This window comes from Nelumbo nucifera, chromosome 2 (genome assembly GCF_055504915.1).
Source record: "Nelumbo nucifera cultivar China Antique chromosome 2, China Antique-T2T, whole genome shotgun sequence".
NCBI classification, from domain to species: domain Eukaryota; kingdom Viridiplantae; phylum Streptophyta; class Magnoliopsida; order Proteales; family Nelumbonaceae; genus Nelumbo; species Nelumbo nucifera.
In genome coordinates, this window is record NC_142650.1 from 41907169 (window position 1) to 41925228 (window position 18060).

The 18060-nt window shown below is 39.9% G+C and overlaps 1 protein-coding gene across 5 annotated transcripts in view; it reads left to right on the forward strand.

The window, feature by feature from the left end:
• Positions 1–18060, forward strand: part of LOC104599275 (SAND family protein) — a 52336-nt gene that overhangs the window by 9271 nt on the left and 25005 nt on the right. For 3 of the 5 annotated variants that reach the window (XM_010261744.3, XM_010261746.3, XM_088897251.1), the window contains 4 exons: positions 12634–12744; positions 13421–13542; positions 14783–14915; positions 16074–16165. In XM_010261744.3, coding sequence (XP_010260046.1) covers positions 12634–12744; positions 13421–13542; positions 14783–14915; positions 16074–16165 — 458 coding nt within the window. The remainder of the gene's footprint in view (positions 1–12633; positions 12745–13420; positions 13543–14782; positions 14916–16073; positions 16166–18060) is intronic. The other 2 variants (XM_010261747.3, XM_010261745.3) reach the window with 1 other exon arrangement.

Consider the following 18060-nt stretch of genomic DNA (forward strand, 5'->3'; position numbering starts at 1 on the left):
AGAATAGTGATTGTAGAAATAAGAGAAAGATGAGAAGAGGAAGAAGAAGAAGAGAAGAAAATAAAGGAGAGAAGTCTGGTTCGAACAAGAGAGAAAAATCAGTCTCTCTCTAGTCAGCCAGATCTATTTATATGTTTCTATTAAATCAGAAAAGGACACCTTTGCCCCTACTTAAGTGAGGGACACAAGTACTAATAGAACATTACACATCAGCTACTTAAACATAAACATAAAGACTAAAATACCCTTACACAGTCAACATTAACACTCCCCCTCAAGCTGGTGAGTATATATCATATAGTCCCAGCTTGTTACATATGTAGTCCACTCTTCCCCGACTCAACCCTTTGGTAAACAAATCTGCCCATTGGTTTCTTGTGTTAACATATGCAGTATCTGTCACTCCACTTAGCACATTCTCTTTTACAAAGTGATAGTCAACCTCTATATGCTTGGTTCTCTCATGAAACATCGGATTAGAAGAGATATAGACTGCAACTTGATTGTCACAGTAGAGCTTCATTGGAGTGTCAACAGTGTATCCCATCTCCTGTAGAAGATTTCTCAGCCACATTAATTCACAAGTAGTATGTGCCATAGCTCTATATTCTGCCTTTGCATTGCTTCTTGCCACAACGATTTGTTTCTTACTTTTCCATGTCACCAAATTACCCCCAAGGAAAGTACAATAGCCTGTACTGGATCTCCTATCAGATACAGAGCCAGCCCAATCAACATCAGTATATTCCTCTATTTCAAGCTTTCCTCCACTTCTATATATCAAATCACGACTAGGAACCCCCTTTAAATACCTCACAATCCTTAGAACTGCATCCCAATGTGGAACCTGAGGTTTCTGCATGAACTGACTTACCACACTAGCCGCAAATAAAATGTCTAGCCGAGTAATGGTTAGGTAGTTTAGTTTACCTACCAACCGCCGGTATCTTCCAGGATCTTCAAACTCTTCACCCATATCACTACTCAGCTTAGTATTTGCTTCCATAGGTGTTTTAGCTGGTTTGGCACCTAATAATCCTATTTCTTCCAACAAATCAAGAACATATTTCCTTTGACACAAATTAATACCATGCTTAGACCTTGCTATTTCTATCCCCAAGAAATACTTTAGTTTACCAAGGTCCTTTGTTTGAAAGTGTTCCTACAGAAAAATCTTCAACCTATCAATTCCCACTTTATCATTCCCAGTAATAACAATATCATCTACATATACCACCAATAGGATCTTTCCAGCTTGAGAGTCATGACTGAAGACTAAGTGGTCAACCTGGCACTGTTTCATACCAAACTTCTTTACCACCTCACTGAACCTACCAAACCACGCACGAGGAGATTGTTTAAGTTCATAAATGGCCTTCTTTAGTCGGAACACCTTACCATCCTCCCCCTGAGCAACAAACCTCGGTGGTTGCTCCATATAAACCTCCTCAAGTAGATCACCATGTAAGAAAGCATTATTGATATCAATCTGAAAAGAGGCCAATCATACATGGTGGCTAGGGAAATCACAACACAAACTGAACCAATCTTAGCAACCAGGGAGAAGGTCTCCGTGTAGTCAATACCATATGTTTGGGAGTACCCTTTGGCAACCTGTCTAGCTTTCAACCACTCTACACTACTATCAGGCAAGTACTTAACAGTGTATACCCACTTAAAACCGACAACCTACTTATTATGAGGAAGTGTGGTGAGGTCCCATGTATGATTATGAGTTAGAGCTGAGTGTTCTTCTTCCATTGAATGGCGCCACCCTGGAGAGGCAAGAGCTTCCTGGACATTTGTAGGGACAACAACAGAGGATAACAAGGAGATAAACTAGAGATGGGAAGCAGAAAGGTGAGTGAGAGAAACAATTGCCGGATCTGTCGACGATGATGGAGCTGGAGGAGGAGCCGGTACATGTTGGCGATGTGTATACACTTGACGAATAGGTGGCCGCTCAACAGGCGGTGGCATCGGAGGCAAAGATTTGGTCATAGTTGGAACAAGGGGAATGGGATCCGCAACTGGAAGTGGAAGAGGAGGAGGTGGTGAGAAGGAAGAAACATCATCTGACCCCGAGAAAAACGGAGTGAACTCAAAGAAAGTAACATCAGCACACACAAAGGAATGCCAACTAGGATTATAACACTTTTACCCTTTCTGGGTCTGGGAATAGCCAAGAAAGATACACTTAATAGATCGTGCATCTAACTTGTCCCTTCCTGGTCCCAGATTATGAACAAAACATACACACCCAAAATCCCAAGGAGAAAGGGGAAATGGAGACAAGGTAGGAAACAAAGTGGTGAAAGGAGAATGACCATCAAGGATGGACGTGGGCATCCAGTTAATCAGGAAGCAAAAGGTAAGCACAACATCACTTCAAAAAGGTTTGGGTACATTCATATAGTGCATGAGGGATCGAACAACTTCCAAAAGGTGACGATTCTTTCTCTTAGCCACCCCATTTTGTTGTGGGGTGTAGGTACATGAAGTCTGATGGATAAAGCCATGTTGTTCCAAATATTCCTGAAATGGTGTATAAAAATATTCATGGCCATTATCAGAACGAAGAGTTCTAATGTGTACACCAAATTGGTTGCGAATTTCAGCATAACATTTTTGGAAAATGGTAAACAATTCACTCATTTCTTTCATTAGATAAAGCCACGTCATCCTTGAATAATCATCAACAAAAATAACAAAGTATCTATAACCATTGTATGACGTTACTTTATTAGGACCCCAAACATCTGAATGAACTAAAGAAAAAGGACTTGACATACATTTATCAACCCTAGGACTAAAGGGAACACGATGATGTTTTCCCAACTGACATGACTCACAATCCAAAACAGAAAGATGATTCAACGAAGGAACAAGAGACTTCAAAACTTTCAGCGACGGATGACCAAATCGACCGTGCCATTGGAGAGGAGAAAGGGATGTCTAGAGAGCTGTTGACGTACTTCCACCACCATCAAGGTAATACAATCCACCAACTTCATGCCCTCCACCAATCTTCATCCCCGTCTTGAAATCCTAAAAAACACACGAAAAAGGGTAAAAAGTGATAGAGCAATTAAGAGACTTGGTCAAATTACTGACAGACATACGATTAAAAGGAAATTTGGGGACATACGAAACTGAGGATAAAGATAAAGGGTCCATGTTAACATTACCAACACCACAAATGGAGGATGTGAAATCATTAGCATGGGTAACAGATTGTGATGTTGGGCAGGGAGAGAGGGAAGAAAACACACCTGGAGTTCCAGTCATGTGATCGGAGGCTCCAGAGTCAATAATCCAGGGATTGGGTGTGGATGCCAAACAAGCCATACCTGAGTGTGCAAGAGTGGCTGTATTTTGTTGAGATGTGGCCTGAACAAGCCTCTCATACTCATCACGGGGAGCACTCATCATCTCCTTCCCGGGAACATCTGTGGATGTGGGGGGCATCCGAACAGTTGAATGGCTCTCCTGTCTAAAGCTGCTATCACTGGTCATGGCATGATTGGCCCAAGTTGAAGGTGGACCATGCAAATCATAGCAATAATTGATGGTATGTCCATCCATACCACAATGTGTACATCTTCTCGGACCTGAACTACATCATCTACCATAGACTCCCCCTGAATCTCGACCTCCAGTACGACCACCACCACCACTACGACCATATACTGGTCCATTGCTACCACTACGACCAGATTGAGCTCCCCAAGCTCCACCTCTAACACCATGGCCCCTTGATACTGCAAAGGCTGGTCTATCGGAAACACTAGAATTCTCGGTAGATCCAATAGAAATCATCCTAAGTCGAGCAAACACCTGTTCTAAGGAAGGGAGAGCTGATCCTCCTAGTATCTATGCCCGCACTGGTTCATTCAAACTTAAGCCCCACCAAAAATCTGGTCACATCTAGTTGTTCTCTTTGCTGTTGCTGAATTTTAACATCAGAGGTGAGGGGGTGATACACATTCAGCTCATTACGAAGGTTTCTCATGCTAGCATAGTATTCCTCAAGACTCTGATTACCTTGTTGCAAATTGAAGTATTCCAGATACAGTTGATATACTCTAGTTGTGTTGTCTTGACCCGAATACAGCTTCTTAGCATGGTCCCACACTTCATTGGCAGTATCAAGAAACATGAAATTCATATTAATCTTGGGTTCCATACTATTCCATAACCATGTAATAATCTGTGCATCTTCTTGTTCCCAATCACCATACTCATGAGAGTCAGTAGAGGGTTTTTCCTCCCTTATGTGTTTCACTTTTTTCTTTGCTTTAAGAAAGACTTCTACAGATTTCGCCCAAGGTACATAATTTTCTCCATTCAACTTGATAGAGGTCATCTGAACATTCAGGTAGTTAGTTGGAACCATCACACTAGTTTTACTGTCATTGTTGCCTCCCATTGCTGAATTCTGCACACTGCACACTAAACCACACTGTTCTCATCACCTATTATTGCTGAATTCTGCACTCTCTACACCACAACCCTACCACACGACTACCTGAAAACTCACCACACTGCTCGAAGATCACTCCCCCTTCAAAACACACTGAAATCTGCATAAACCCTAACACACAACAACCTGAATTTCCACCATACGTTCTGGAACATATTCACCATTTGATTCACAATAAAAACTGCATAAAAAACCACTTACCTAATCACCAGAAAATGAAACTATACTCGACACCCACTGCATCACTCGAATCAGCCCTCTTCTCTTCATCGATTAGGGGAGGGCTTCCTACAAACCACAGAAACAACCCATGAACTGCACGATTGGAGGCATAGAAACTTCCAAGGAAAGAGGGTGATCACTCCTTTTCAGCCCCTTCCCTTATCTCCAAACTGATGGCGAAGAAAAAAGAAGAAAACCCTAGGCTGGATGCGTGAAGATCAGAATTCTGGGAAGATTCGATTTGCTCAACCTAGCTCTGATACCATATTATAATCCAATCTGCCTTCGAATTCTGTTAGAATAGTGACTGTAGAAATAAGAGAAAGATGAGAAGAGGAAGAAGAAGAAAAGAAGAAAATAAAGGACAGAAGTCTGGTTCGAACAAGAGAGAAAAATCAGTCTCTCTCTAGTCGGCCAGATCTATTTATATGTTTCTTTTAAATCAGAAAAGGACACCTTTGCCCCTACTTAAGTGAGGGACCCAAGTACTAATAGAACATTACACATCAGCAACTTAAACATAAACATAAAGACTAAAATACCCCTACACAGTCGACATTAACAACGAGAAAAGTAATATGGTTGCCAATCAGATGGGAACAAGATTTAATTGGATTCATAGATCTGCTAATTGTTAAGCTGGTGCTTTAGCTTTATCAAGGAGTTCAAAGAAGCCAATTGTATTGCTTGAAACTCATAGAAAGTGTAAGATAAAGGACTTAAGTGTATTAGTTAGATGAAGCTAGCCTAAGGTTCTCACTAGGGGTGCTTGGCATTATTTATATTTTTGATGATAAATTGTTAAAAGTTTATTTATTAGTAAAATATACAGCATGAGTTTACAAAGATGTTAAATCTCTATACACAACAATGTTAGCTAGTGTTAACAATGAAAGAGGTGGTTGTTAGCTTGACTGGAGGAACGCTTGGTAGACTTGAGCTGTTAAACAGATGCTTGGTTGGTTGTTTTGTTAATTCTGAACCAGATGTAGAAGAAGTGTGGGCTTGGGAAGTGGCTGAGTGGATTCCAAGTAGTTCCTTTCAGGTGAGGAGACTTAGTGTGGGGTTCTTTCTTTTCATCTTCAGCAAGGAGAAGGAAGCTCTTGACATTCTTGCCCGCGAGCAAGACCAATTAAGGTTTCCAGATTTGAGGTTGGGGAGATGGAGCCCTCTAGTCGGAGTGTTGAGAAATGTGGGGTCGTTGAGTTTTGTTTGGATAAATGTCTTTGGCATCCCCCTACATGCCTGGTGCTTCCAAACATTCAGAGATGTTGGAGATGCATGTGGAAAATTTAGGTTTGTAGATTCAAGAACTATTGAGTGGAAGAACTTAGTTTGTGTGCGGATTTTAATTGAGGTGAAGGAAATTCATCTTGTTCCAGTTTCTCTGCTGCTTCATTTTGGCGGTGAACTCTTTAAGAGTGGTGGTAGAAGGAAGTTACCATGGTGGCTGGTTGGGGAATTTTTGTTTGGGAAGGAGGGGAGAGGTTCTCAGCACTCAATTGGTTCAAAAAGCAAGCCGAATGGGCTGGTAGGAAAGGAAAGGTAGGAGGTCGAAGATGAGGGCAGTTTGGGAATAAAAAATTAAGTGGTGATGGTTGGGTTGACCCAAGGTTCAAAATATTGATATGCCTGATACGCCGGTAGAGGCATATTGGGTAGTATCAATAGCTTTTTTTTTAGTTTTTTTTTTTTTTCAAATCTGGTTCAGGGGGCCCGATTTAAGGTCCGTCCACCCAGTGATTATAAAGGCGCGCCTAGGCACACAGGTGAGGTGCATTTCATGGTAGGCGCCTCGCCTAGGTCCTAGAATCAGGGTCGACCTGAGTCTTTTCAACTTTTGAGACTTTGGGAAGGTTAAGAGGGGGGAGAGATGGGGATTTTGAAAAAGGGAGAAAGTTATGGGGTCCATTCGAGAAAAAAGATTGGGGCGGGTTACACCAAGGTTCAAAGTATCAACACGTATCGGGCCGTATTGGCTGATACGTATCGTATCGAGAGCTTCCTGATACGCCCCTACAGAGGATGTATCGGGGTTTTGACCGGTTCAGGGGGTGGGCGGACCTTAAACCAGCCTCTCTGAACCAGATTAAAAAAAAACTAAAAAAAATAAAAAAAAAGCTATCGATACTGCCCAATACGCGTATCGATATTTTGAACCTTGGGTTACATGCGTGACTCTGTATTTATGAATAATTCAGAAAGGAGAGGGAATGAGGGACACATTGCAGACCAAGAGGTAAAAGGAATTGGTTCTGATGAGGGAGTTGAAAAGTCTCTTCCGTTATGCGTAGAATGGGTTTCTTGCAAAAAGAATGGAAATGCTGCTGGGGTCCACCATCCAGAGTCTCCATCGAAAAACAGAAAAAAGAGCTGCATCCTGCTCAGGTTTGAGATAAACAGAAAACACAGTGAAATTTTAATGGTCAAAAAAAGTTAAGTGGGAAGGGTTTGATTAAATTAGTAAGGGACAAGCTCCGAAAGAGGAGAGAGGTAGGAGAAGAATGAGATTTCATCAGTGAATATAAGAGAAAGAAGAAGAAGGATATTATGAGTGTAGTGAAGGTCTCTGCTTCTCGTGATGCGGAGCAAAATCCTAACAATAGTGTGGAAGATCATGTTAGCTGCGTTTGGAACAGGTGCGATCCTGTGGAGGTGTTGGATTGTTGGATGCTGTGAATCAAAAGTTGCTTGGTGGTAAGGTGCCTTCATTTTCTAACCCCATGGTAAAGGAAGTTCTGAGTGGCGTAAATGAGTGTGTTATTGAAGCTGAGATTGGTCTGAAGGAAAAAGAAGTGGTTTTAAGAGATACCACTGTTGCTGATTTAGGAGATTGTCTTGATATTGGCGTTGAAGGAAGTGGAACTGTAGGCGAGAATCATTGTGCCTTGCCCCAATCCGAGAGTGCAGTGGGTGATTTTCGTGACTTCGAGGAGGTAGTGATTGGTAACTTAGGGGTGGATTTGGGTAGGAGGGGGGAGGCTAAGAACACTTCAGATGTTGCTGAGACCAAAATTTCCTGCGGAACACCGGGAGTAAGATACTCTCACATCGTTCACGTTACAAAAATTTTCTCTCAGCTGAAAGGTGGTTTGATTGGGACTGGACCTACCAAGAAATTCAAGGTCTACAAGAGAAGGAGCAGAAGTCTTTCAAAGATGACAACCGGAGATGCTGCTGGTAAGGATCTCTGGGTTGGTTCTAACCAGGACCGGCAATTGGGGACTCAACAGTGGGGGGAACCAATAGGGAACAATTCTGCTTCCACTGTAAGAGATTGCGATAAAATCTTTGAGAGGAAGGTGGCGAATTCAGAAAGTATCTCCATTGAGGAAGTGGCTAAAAAAGATGTAGAGGTTGGCAAAAGCTTGGGTCTGTTTTTCTGGGGTGGAGAGGAATTTGCTAGGAAAGCCTTTGAAGAGTTTGAGAGGAAGAAGAGAGAAGAAACCCAGAAGGAGAAGAAAAACAGAGGTGGGAGATGGAATGAAGATGGCAACAGTCAGGAGGAGGTTTTTGAAGGGGAAGATTAGGGCCTTGGTTCCGATAGGGTTGCTGATGACCGTGTTGAAGTCTTCTTTTTATTTTTAAGTCTTGTAATTGGTGGAGTTTCTGAGTCAGTAGTCATGTTTTCTCTCGGGTGATATCTTATCACCTTATGTAATCTTCTTTTTATTTTAATGAAATTTTTATTTTAGTTTACAAAAAAAAAATCTTTATTGGAGCTAGCCCAATACTGCTCCCACAGAATTCCAGAATGACCCTAGAGAACTCAATACTCAGACTAGGTCATCACCTAAGAGGTATTCACCCCACATCAGCATCCATCTCCCCACTCTCTCATGGGCCAGAGAATGAACAAGTGATTTTGCTAGCTTTGACTTTCCTTTGTTTCAAAACACATTGTAATGCTTTTTCAGTTTGAGTGGAAAAGGAACACCTGTCTCTGATCGTAGGGGGACATTGATGCAAATTCAGCCTTCAGTTTTCCTTTCAGAGAAGGAACAACAGGAAAACAATTTCAGTGTTGCGGGTCCCGAGTCTGATAAGAAATGTCTGCAGCAAAATAATGATGAAAAGAATGGGGATTTAGGTGAAGTGAATATCCAAAAAATAGTGGAAAGAGAGGTTACTATTGGTAAAATCTTGGGTTTGTGCTTTTGGGGAGGGAAGGAGTTTGTCAAAAGGGCTGCTGAGGAATTTGAAAGAAAAAATAAGAGAAGTTGAAGAAAGACTGTTGGAAAGGAGCTAAGTCATGGGATGAGGAACTTTCAGACCAGGAAGATTCATTCATAGATGAAGACTGAAGTCTTGGTTTGGCAGCGAGGAGGGGTTTTGATTCGGGTTTGTTGTTGGGTTAAGGGCCTCTGTATTCTTGGGTGTCTTTCCTTGGGGGGTTTTGCTTTGATCTTCGATTGGAATGGGTGGGGTAACCTCATGTTTGTAAAGTGTGAGGTTAGCTGTTAGTGGGTCTGTTTAAGGGTCTTGAGGCTGTTATCCTTCTTCTGGTGATGTCTTATCACTTTTCTGATGTATTTCTTTTCTTTTTAATAATTTTTTTTCTTGATCCTTCAAAAAACAAAACAAATAAAATTTTATTAAACTAATTAAGAAAAAGGTTACAACAAGTTGTTACATCTGAACTCCCTTTACATCAAAAGAACCCCATCATCCCATTACAATTGAGCCCAATACAAGTGATTTATATGTACTCCTTGCTTAGCTAATCCATTAGCGGGTCGTCTTACCCATCTAACTTGAATATTCAGAGCTCTTGACAGCATCTTGAACCACCTGATATCATTCTTGTGTTGCCAAATCACCCCCTCTCCTTTCTTCAGCCACCTGATTAATATTTTTGAATCCCCTTCCACAATCAACTTTGTGATTCCCATTTCCCATTTCCTTGACCGTTAACTCGGCCCTAACTGAATCACCTTGTCCAATTGGCCCTGAAAGCAATCCACATATGTTCCCCCCTCATCCCAAATCACTCCTCCAATTGTAGAGGGTCCCAGATTTCCCAAACAACTTCCATCAAAGTTTAATTTCATCCATCCTTCATCTGGGGGTGACCAAACCTCATGGATTTTTTGCTTCCTAGAAGATGAGTCAGCAATTGAACCCCAACTTCTGAAGAAGTATTCTACAGTAAATTCGGAAAAAATCTTCAAGGTCTTCACCTAGTGTGCTACCCTTAGGGTAACAATCTCAACAATTGTCTCCTTATTTCTCTTTCTCCCAAAAGATTGTTGAGTTCCTCTCCTCCCAAATATCCAAATTACTGTTTCCCTTGTGCATCTCCACAATATTCTGCCTCTTCTTAGTGCTCCTCAAGAAATATGGGCTAAAGAGTGTATCCAAACTAATTGGAGGGATCCACCTACAACCAAAAAGAGAGATAAACCATTACCAAATATTAGCAAACAAAGGGGCAGGAGGCTAAGAGGTGGTAAGCATTCTCTCCATTCGACTTACACAAGAAGCATCCATTGGGTCTTTTCTTTTGCAACAAGTTGCACATATTGATGCAACCACGGTAAACTTCCCAACAAAAACGCATTGATTTTTGGGGGGATAGGGACACTCCAAACTTCTTTCATAGGAAATGAAGAAGAGGCCACCAGTCCACAAGAGAGGAAAAGAAGGATCTACAAGTAAACAAGCCAAAAATATTGAGAGACCAAACCTGACTATCACTCATAGATTCATCAAAGACTAAGTTATCCGAAATATTTACCAAGCAAGAGACTGAAGACATCTCAGACTCTCTAAGATTCCTCACCAACCCCAAGTTCTAGCTTAACCCAATAGAGGAGAGAGATCCAATGAAGTCAGACACAAGTTTTTCTTTAAAGCTTGAAAGAGCCAACAAAGATGGATACACAACATTCAGAGGAAGCTCCCCAACCCAAACATCTTCCCAAAATCTAATTTTGTTACTAGAAGCCAAATCATACCTGACATGCTCAAGAAAATGGGGGAGAATACAATGCACTGCTTTCCACGGTGCAGCAAGATTAGCTCTGTGCAGAATACTAGCATCCCAACCATTCCTTGACAGCCCATGAATACTTGAGACAACTTTATGCCACAACCTTTCATTCTCCAAGGGGAAACACCACAATCACTTACCTAATAGAGCCAAAATTTTCAAGCTGATATTTCCTAAACCCAAACTGCCCTCCTCCTTCCTTTTGACCACCTTCTCCCATCTCACCAAATGCTCCTTTTTCCTATCTCCTGGTTCCCAAAGAAAATCCCTCATCAGTTTCTCCACTCTTTTCACAACTGCTTGAGGCATCCTGAAGATAAACATAAAATAAACAGGGAGGTTAGCCAGTGTGGATCTTATCAAAGTGAAAATAAAATTCTTACAATACAGTTCATTAACTAATCATATAAACTTGACCCTAATCAATGTTCTATTGTGGTCTTTGAAACCTGTGAAGTTTTATGGGACTTTAAGAGAAAATCCTAACTTATTAAAGATAAAATGAAGCTTTGCTTTTTTTTTTTTCTTTATAAAATATTTTTATCTCCAATTTTCCTACATCATGAATCTCTTAAATTATTTTCTTGCTATGGAAAAGGGACCTATATATTTCATTTCTGGCATGACATCCACCTATAGTCAACTCACAACTCATAGGTTTATCCTAGGCATTGGATTCCCAGCAGAATCTCTTGTTAAATATGCATGTATTATACACCGTGAGTGATAATATATAAGTAGAGATTTGTGTTCAGTGTTGTATGAATTGTTGAGCTTTTGCAAAGGTGACTTCTTAATAACTTGTGAAGAATGAATATATGAGTAACTGAAAAACTTTATTAACCGTGGTTGGAAGAATGAGTATATGTACAATGGAACTGCCTAGCAGTCCACAATTTCAAGTTAGCAAAGCTATATAGTACATTTTCTTGCAGCTGCCCCTAGAAGTAGTTCATCCCACTCTTGGCCAAGGCATCAGCTATTCTGTTGGCTGATCTAGGTACCCAGGCTGCACTTATGATCAATCCCCTTGCTAGGCTTCTCAATTCCTGTGCAACATATCTAAACTACCATTCAGCTTCCACATGGCAATCTTGGAGTCACCTTTCACCAAATTTGTGTAGTTAACTGCTTTTCCAAGCCTTATTCCATGCAGCAAGTCTAAAACTTAAGCTCTGATGGTGTTCCCATGCCCTATTGCTCCATAGAAGTGAGTACATGGCTATAATAACCCCAATAATCTTTCAGATATTCCTATGTCATCACATTTATGTAATGTGCTTGGCAAATAAATATGACTATATGATTTTATTTGCATGCTTATAGACCTTGATGTATAGTCTTTCCTATGAGTATATCACAGAATGATGTACACTTCCTGTAGCTGCTCATGTGTTCAAATAACTAGCCTATATACATCCTTGAAATTTTCTAAGTATGTTTCCGAGGATGATGGACACTTGATGTTGCTGCTGATTTGGAAAAAGCTCCTAAGACAACCATGTTCTGTAAGCATTCTGGTAGCAGATGAGTAATGAAAAGCATAATCTTGAATATTGGTTATTTTGTATATGTGGACAAGGCCATGGATGTTAATGTTAAACAAATGATATGGTTATGAGTTGAGCAGTTTTCTTGGCCAAAAATCCTGATCTGTCATGTTTAGGAACATCTCCTTGGGTTTGTCATCACCTAACTTGATTTGGTCCTAGTAGTTCAACTTATTGCTTCTCTTGTCACCTCCAGAGATGAGAATTTGCTTGACATGGCAAGGGAAAGAATTGGGATTAATTTGTTTAAAATAAAAAAGCTATCACTGAAGGGAAGAGTTGAGTGTGGAATAATTTGTTTTCATGTTTTGTAGAACATGCGATGCCTACATCATTGGCAATCTTTTTCATGGTAACTTGACAGTCGACTGTTTTATTATTCTCAGGTGGTTTTTCTTGTAAAGGGACCAATTTATCTTGTTTGCATAAGTTGTACTGAAGAATCATATGAGGCATTAAGGGGGCAGCTAGAGCTTATTTATGGTCAGGTAGCACAGGTTCTTCTCATGTTTTCTTTTGTTGTAGTTATCATTTCTATATAGGCACCTGTAATAACTTCTTTTTTAGAGTCTGCCTATCCAAGTGATAAAAATACTTTTTGATGTTTTGGAATGGATACTCCCCAACTAAGTGCCATGTTTCAAAGAGATCAATGTTACAGTCATTTCTGTTGATTTACACAAACAAACTGAGGTTGTGGTTATTTTATCAAAGAAAAGGAAAAGGATATTGTTTTTGGATTAAACGACAAAGCATACCAAAATGACTTCTGTACTAAAATATTAAATCCTTATTGAAAGTGTTATTTTTTAAATTTATGAGTAGTATTTGATTATATACAAAAAAGTTGCAAAAAATTTTGATTGTAGTTGATAACTTCAATCCTAGAAATACTCAAATATGATATTGTTTTTTAGATTTTTCTATAATTTGGATCCTTAAAGACATGGTTAAATACTTAAAAATTATTTCATTAGCTAATTTGTATAATTTCCGGTCCTAATAAATGTAGTGAATCAGAAATCATGACTAAAATTGGAGATATTAAAACTAATTACTGACTAGAATTGAATCATTTATGATCATTGTGAAATGTCTTTGAAATTTAAAACCATATGGGGAACAGTTTATCATTTTTACTTGCTGATTTTGGTTATAATGTTATGGGTGCAGATGATACTTATTTTAACAAAGTCAGTAAACAGATGCTTTGAGAAGAACCCAAAGTATGATATGACACCTTTGCTTGGAGGGACAGATGTTGTCTTCTCGTCCCTGATTCATGCCTTCAGTTGGTTTGTTCTTTTCTCCTTCACTGAATATTTATTATTGAGCTAAGTTACCTAGATGCATCTAGGCACAATGTTGGATTTTTGTTTCCAGTACTGATTAAACAAAGAAATTGGGTTTACCCCTTGGAGCCAACCCAAAGGAGTCAAGCTTCTGGAACCCCATCGTGGAAAGGTTTACTAAGAGACTTGCTTCTTGGAAAAAAAGGGGTACTTATCACTAGGGGGAAGGATTTCACTGATTAAGTCGACCTTAGCAAACCTTCCAGTTTACTTCATGTCAGTCTTCAAGCTCCCAGAAGGTGTTGGTCAAAGGCTAGAAAAATTGATGAGAGATTTTTTATGGGAGTCAGGGGAAGAAAAAAGGGACCATAGGGTCAATTGGGAAGTAGTTAAAAGAAAAGCCTTAGGGGGCTTAGGGCTAGGGAATGTACTGAGAAGGAACTTAACTTTGTTGGTTAAGTGGCTGTGGAGGATGCCTCTAGAGAGGAATAAATTGTGGTGAAAAGTGATTATCAGCATTTGACGGGCTCTTGGACAATGGGTGGGATGCTGGAGTGTCGGCTAGGGAAACTCGAGCATCTCCTTGGGCAGCTATCAATGCAGTGTTACCTTCTTTCCTCCCCTATTTCACGTATGACCTTTGTTCTGGAGATCGTATAAAATTTTGGGAACATGTTTGGGTTGGAAATTCCCCTCGCTATTTGCTTGGTCTTCTAAGCATAATCTTCCTATCTCCAACTTCTTGGCTCTTTTGAACTCTAATAATGGCTTCAGTTGGGATTTGGGTTTTAGAAGGGGACTAAGGGATTCTGACATGCCTAATATGCTTAATTTACTTCACACCCTGGATGAAGTATTCCTGGACCCTCTTAAGGAATAATCAGTTTCCTTGAAGAATTGGAATTAATTAGGCTATCCCTATTCCCTTAGGCTGTGTTTGGTTTGAAGGAAAAGGTAGGGAAACATATACAAAGTTTGCTTTACACAAGTGACAAAGTCATCTATTAGTTTATCTATAAAAAAAGTTGTCTGTTAGTTAAAATCATTATACTTGCTGTAGCCATCATTATGTCTGTTCTTTACTTCCAATTCTAGAGCCATAAACTTTGTTGATTCAGTATTTATTTGGAAGATATTGTGCATCCAGATCCCAGTTGAGTTGACAGTGAAAGTTTGTAAGCTTGATGCTCAACAATTGAATAGTACTGACTATACTTTTGCTCCATTTGACTTTGTTTTCCAGGAACCCTGCTACATTGCTTCATGCATACACTTGCCTCCCTCTTGCTTACCCAACAAGGCAAGCTGCAGGTGCCATATTGCAAGATGTTGCTGATTCAGGTGTCTTGTTTGCAATATTGATGTGCAGGCACAAGGTCTGTCATTATATTTCACTGTGTAAAATATCAATCCAATCTATGACAGATAATTTTGCATCAGTTTTTTTTAAGGTCCAAGAAGTGTGATTATTCAAATTCAAATGTGATCCCATTGAATGTGATTCGGATTTGATCCATTTATAGCTGGATCAAATATGGATCCACTCCTATCCGATCCTATATAATCTGATTTGGTTCAGTTTAAATATACATGCTAACATGTACTTAAAGTTTATATTGGCTCTATTAGTGAAGTGGATTTGAATGTTGTATTTTTACTTAACTTTCATAGGTTCAAGTTTCGTATAAGTAATTTTCAATTAATTTTGTTCATAAAATATGATATCAAAGTCATTTTCAGTTCACTTTATTAGTACTATATGATATTTTGATCATTTTAGTTCAATTTATTTATATTATCCAATATCTGATTGCAATCTTTCTCTTGCTTTAAAATAAAATCCAACTGCCAGCCAATTTCAATTCGGAATCCAACACAAATCTGATAGATAAGATCCAATTTGAATTCGAATATAAATGTCATATTTGGATCTGCCTATATCAGATCTGATTCAATCCGTTTGCAGCCCTATTGCATTTCAGCATGTAAAATATATATTTAATATAGACTCTAAAATTATTTGAGTTCCCCAGTTGACCTGTCACCTGTGTCAAACTCTTAGCATTCTTAATTTAGCACATGGTTAGTACAGGCCAAGTGAATTAGTCATCACCTTAAGAATGTTATATGCAATAGTTGTTATGGTATCTGTAAAAATAATTTCTATATGTAAGCCTGTCAAAGCTAAGATCCTCCACCTTTTCCAGAATATTATCTTATTTGCATCTCTTGCATTTAATTATCTTATAGTGAAGAATGACTCCGAAGTTGTTGCTGGTACCCATCCACTCTTACCTTGAGGGGAACAAACCTGTACTGCTTTAAAAAACTATTAGACATTCTTTTCCTTTCATAATAATGCTTTTTTATGTAAAATTTCTTGTTTGTTGATAATATCTTGAATTCGTTGATTTTTTTTTTTAAGAATTCTATGATCAATTTTGTCCCAGCATTTTTCTCAGTGATAATGGTTTTCTAATTTTTAGGTACGTTTGCTATTTAGAGCATGATGCGATTAAATTCTATGATTGCAGGTTGTCAGTCTTGTTGGTGCACAAAAGGCATCCCTTCATCCTGATGATATGCTGCTACTTTCCAATTTTGTCCTGTCTTCTGAATCCTTTAGGTACATATATTTACATTTACTTTGAGAACTCTTTGGTCATCTTGCATTGCTTATGCTAGTGTGATAGGTTTTAAGAAGAGTGACACTATAATAAGTAATCCACCTTGTCATTTTCACATCTAAGTGGTGACCTTTTGAACCAGGTGGATTTCATATTTACAAACCTTAAGAAGAGTAATATCATTCCTCATCCAACAGATGGAGATCTTATCAACTACTAAAAACATATTATGATAGGTCCCCATGTTGTTTGTTGTTATGGGCCCGCGAATAGGATCTCGTCACAGGTCGGTCCACAGGCAAAACCTCCTGTTTTCCCTTGTTCCTCCCTTCTCTTGATGAACCTATCTTGGCGCCTTAATGGTGATTTGTCCAAGAGATCACCTAACTCTCCTTAAATAGGAGATTACAAGAGATAAGAGTCCTACTTTTAGGAAGACTCCCTACTAATCTATCCTACTGAACTGATAAGATAAGATAAGACAAGACTCCCTTAATCTATCCTACTGAACTGATAAGATGAGATAAGACTCCCTACTAATTCATACTACTGATCTGATAAGATAAGAACATTGAATAGATAAGACTCCTAGAAATCCCTACTACTGAAAGCAGATAAGGCAAGAATACTGAATAGATAAGATAGGATGAGAACACTAAATTGCTGCTGCTGAGAACACTAAATTACTGTTGTTGCTACACTAAATTACTGTTGCTGCTGCCAGCGTCCACATCATTACTCCCCTTTTGGACTACGAGCTTGTCCTCAAGCTCGAATTCAGGATGGGTGTCTTGAAACATAGTCAAAGGAATCCCGGATAGGTGGAATGATTTTGCCCTCCTGGATCGGGTTCCAATGAAGAGGGTTCATCCTCACACAGCTGCAGTGAGATACCAAGATTTGACCATGTGTAGCTGCATTCTTTGCCGCAGGCAACTGCAACCTTAAGGTACTTCTGAGATGTCTTGAACTGTAGAGTACAAAGATTGTGAACGCCAGGCTAGTGCCACTGAACTGCATCATCTGGATCCTCTTCTATTGCCTGTTTTAGTGTGTACAGAGCTCGCTCTTCCACTTCCGTCAAATCATTATGTCCAGTTTCAAACGTTGCTGCATTTTCATGCTGAGCCTTGTGAACCATGGCAAGCCCTGCCCATGCTATCCGAAGCTCAATTGTTGTAGAGTCCCCTTCTCTGAGTATTGAAGCCATTTCATTCGCAGCCCATGAAAGTTGTTCAGTGGGATCTTGAGACCTTTCTGCATCCTTGATACGATGAAGCACAACAACACATCAAGTTGACATGCAATTAGGCTCTAGCTTTGCTGCCTTCTCCAGGCACTTTCCAACACTTCTATGATCACTGGCCAAATAGTATGCATTAGCAAGATTCACCCAGATATGTGCAGCCCTAGGATCTGATCTGACTGCAGCTAACAAACACTCTTTTGCAACATTTGCAGCCGCAACATGAGGCATACAAGCTCCTTCACCAGCGATGACGACCTTGGAGTAGTTGCTCTTATTCTTCTTTGAACTCTCGTCGATGGAATCCTCGACGACACCGGATTCCTGCTTAATCGGAACATTCTGGGTGTTGCTAACCTGCTCTAGGGCAACGACCTGCTGCTTGCCAGATGATTCTGCCATGTCTAGCCGGCGGCTGGTTGTGGTTGCAGCTCCTTCCGGGTTCCTTTCCTTGCTGGAAAAGTACAACTCCATCAAGCGCCTTAATTCTCGGACGTCGTCCTTGATCTCGTGCACCCCCTTGCTGTTTTCCACGAGTTTGTGCTCCAAATCATGAACCCTAGACGTCAATTGCTCAAAGTCACCCATGACGCCTCGCTCTGGTACCAAATGTTATGGGACCGCGAATAGGATCTCGTCACGGGTTGG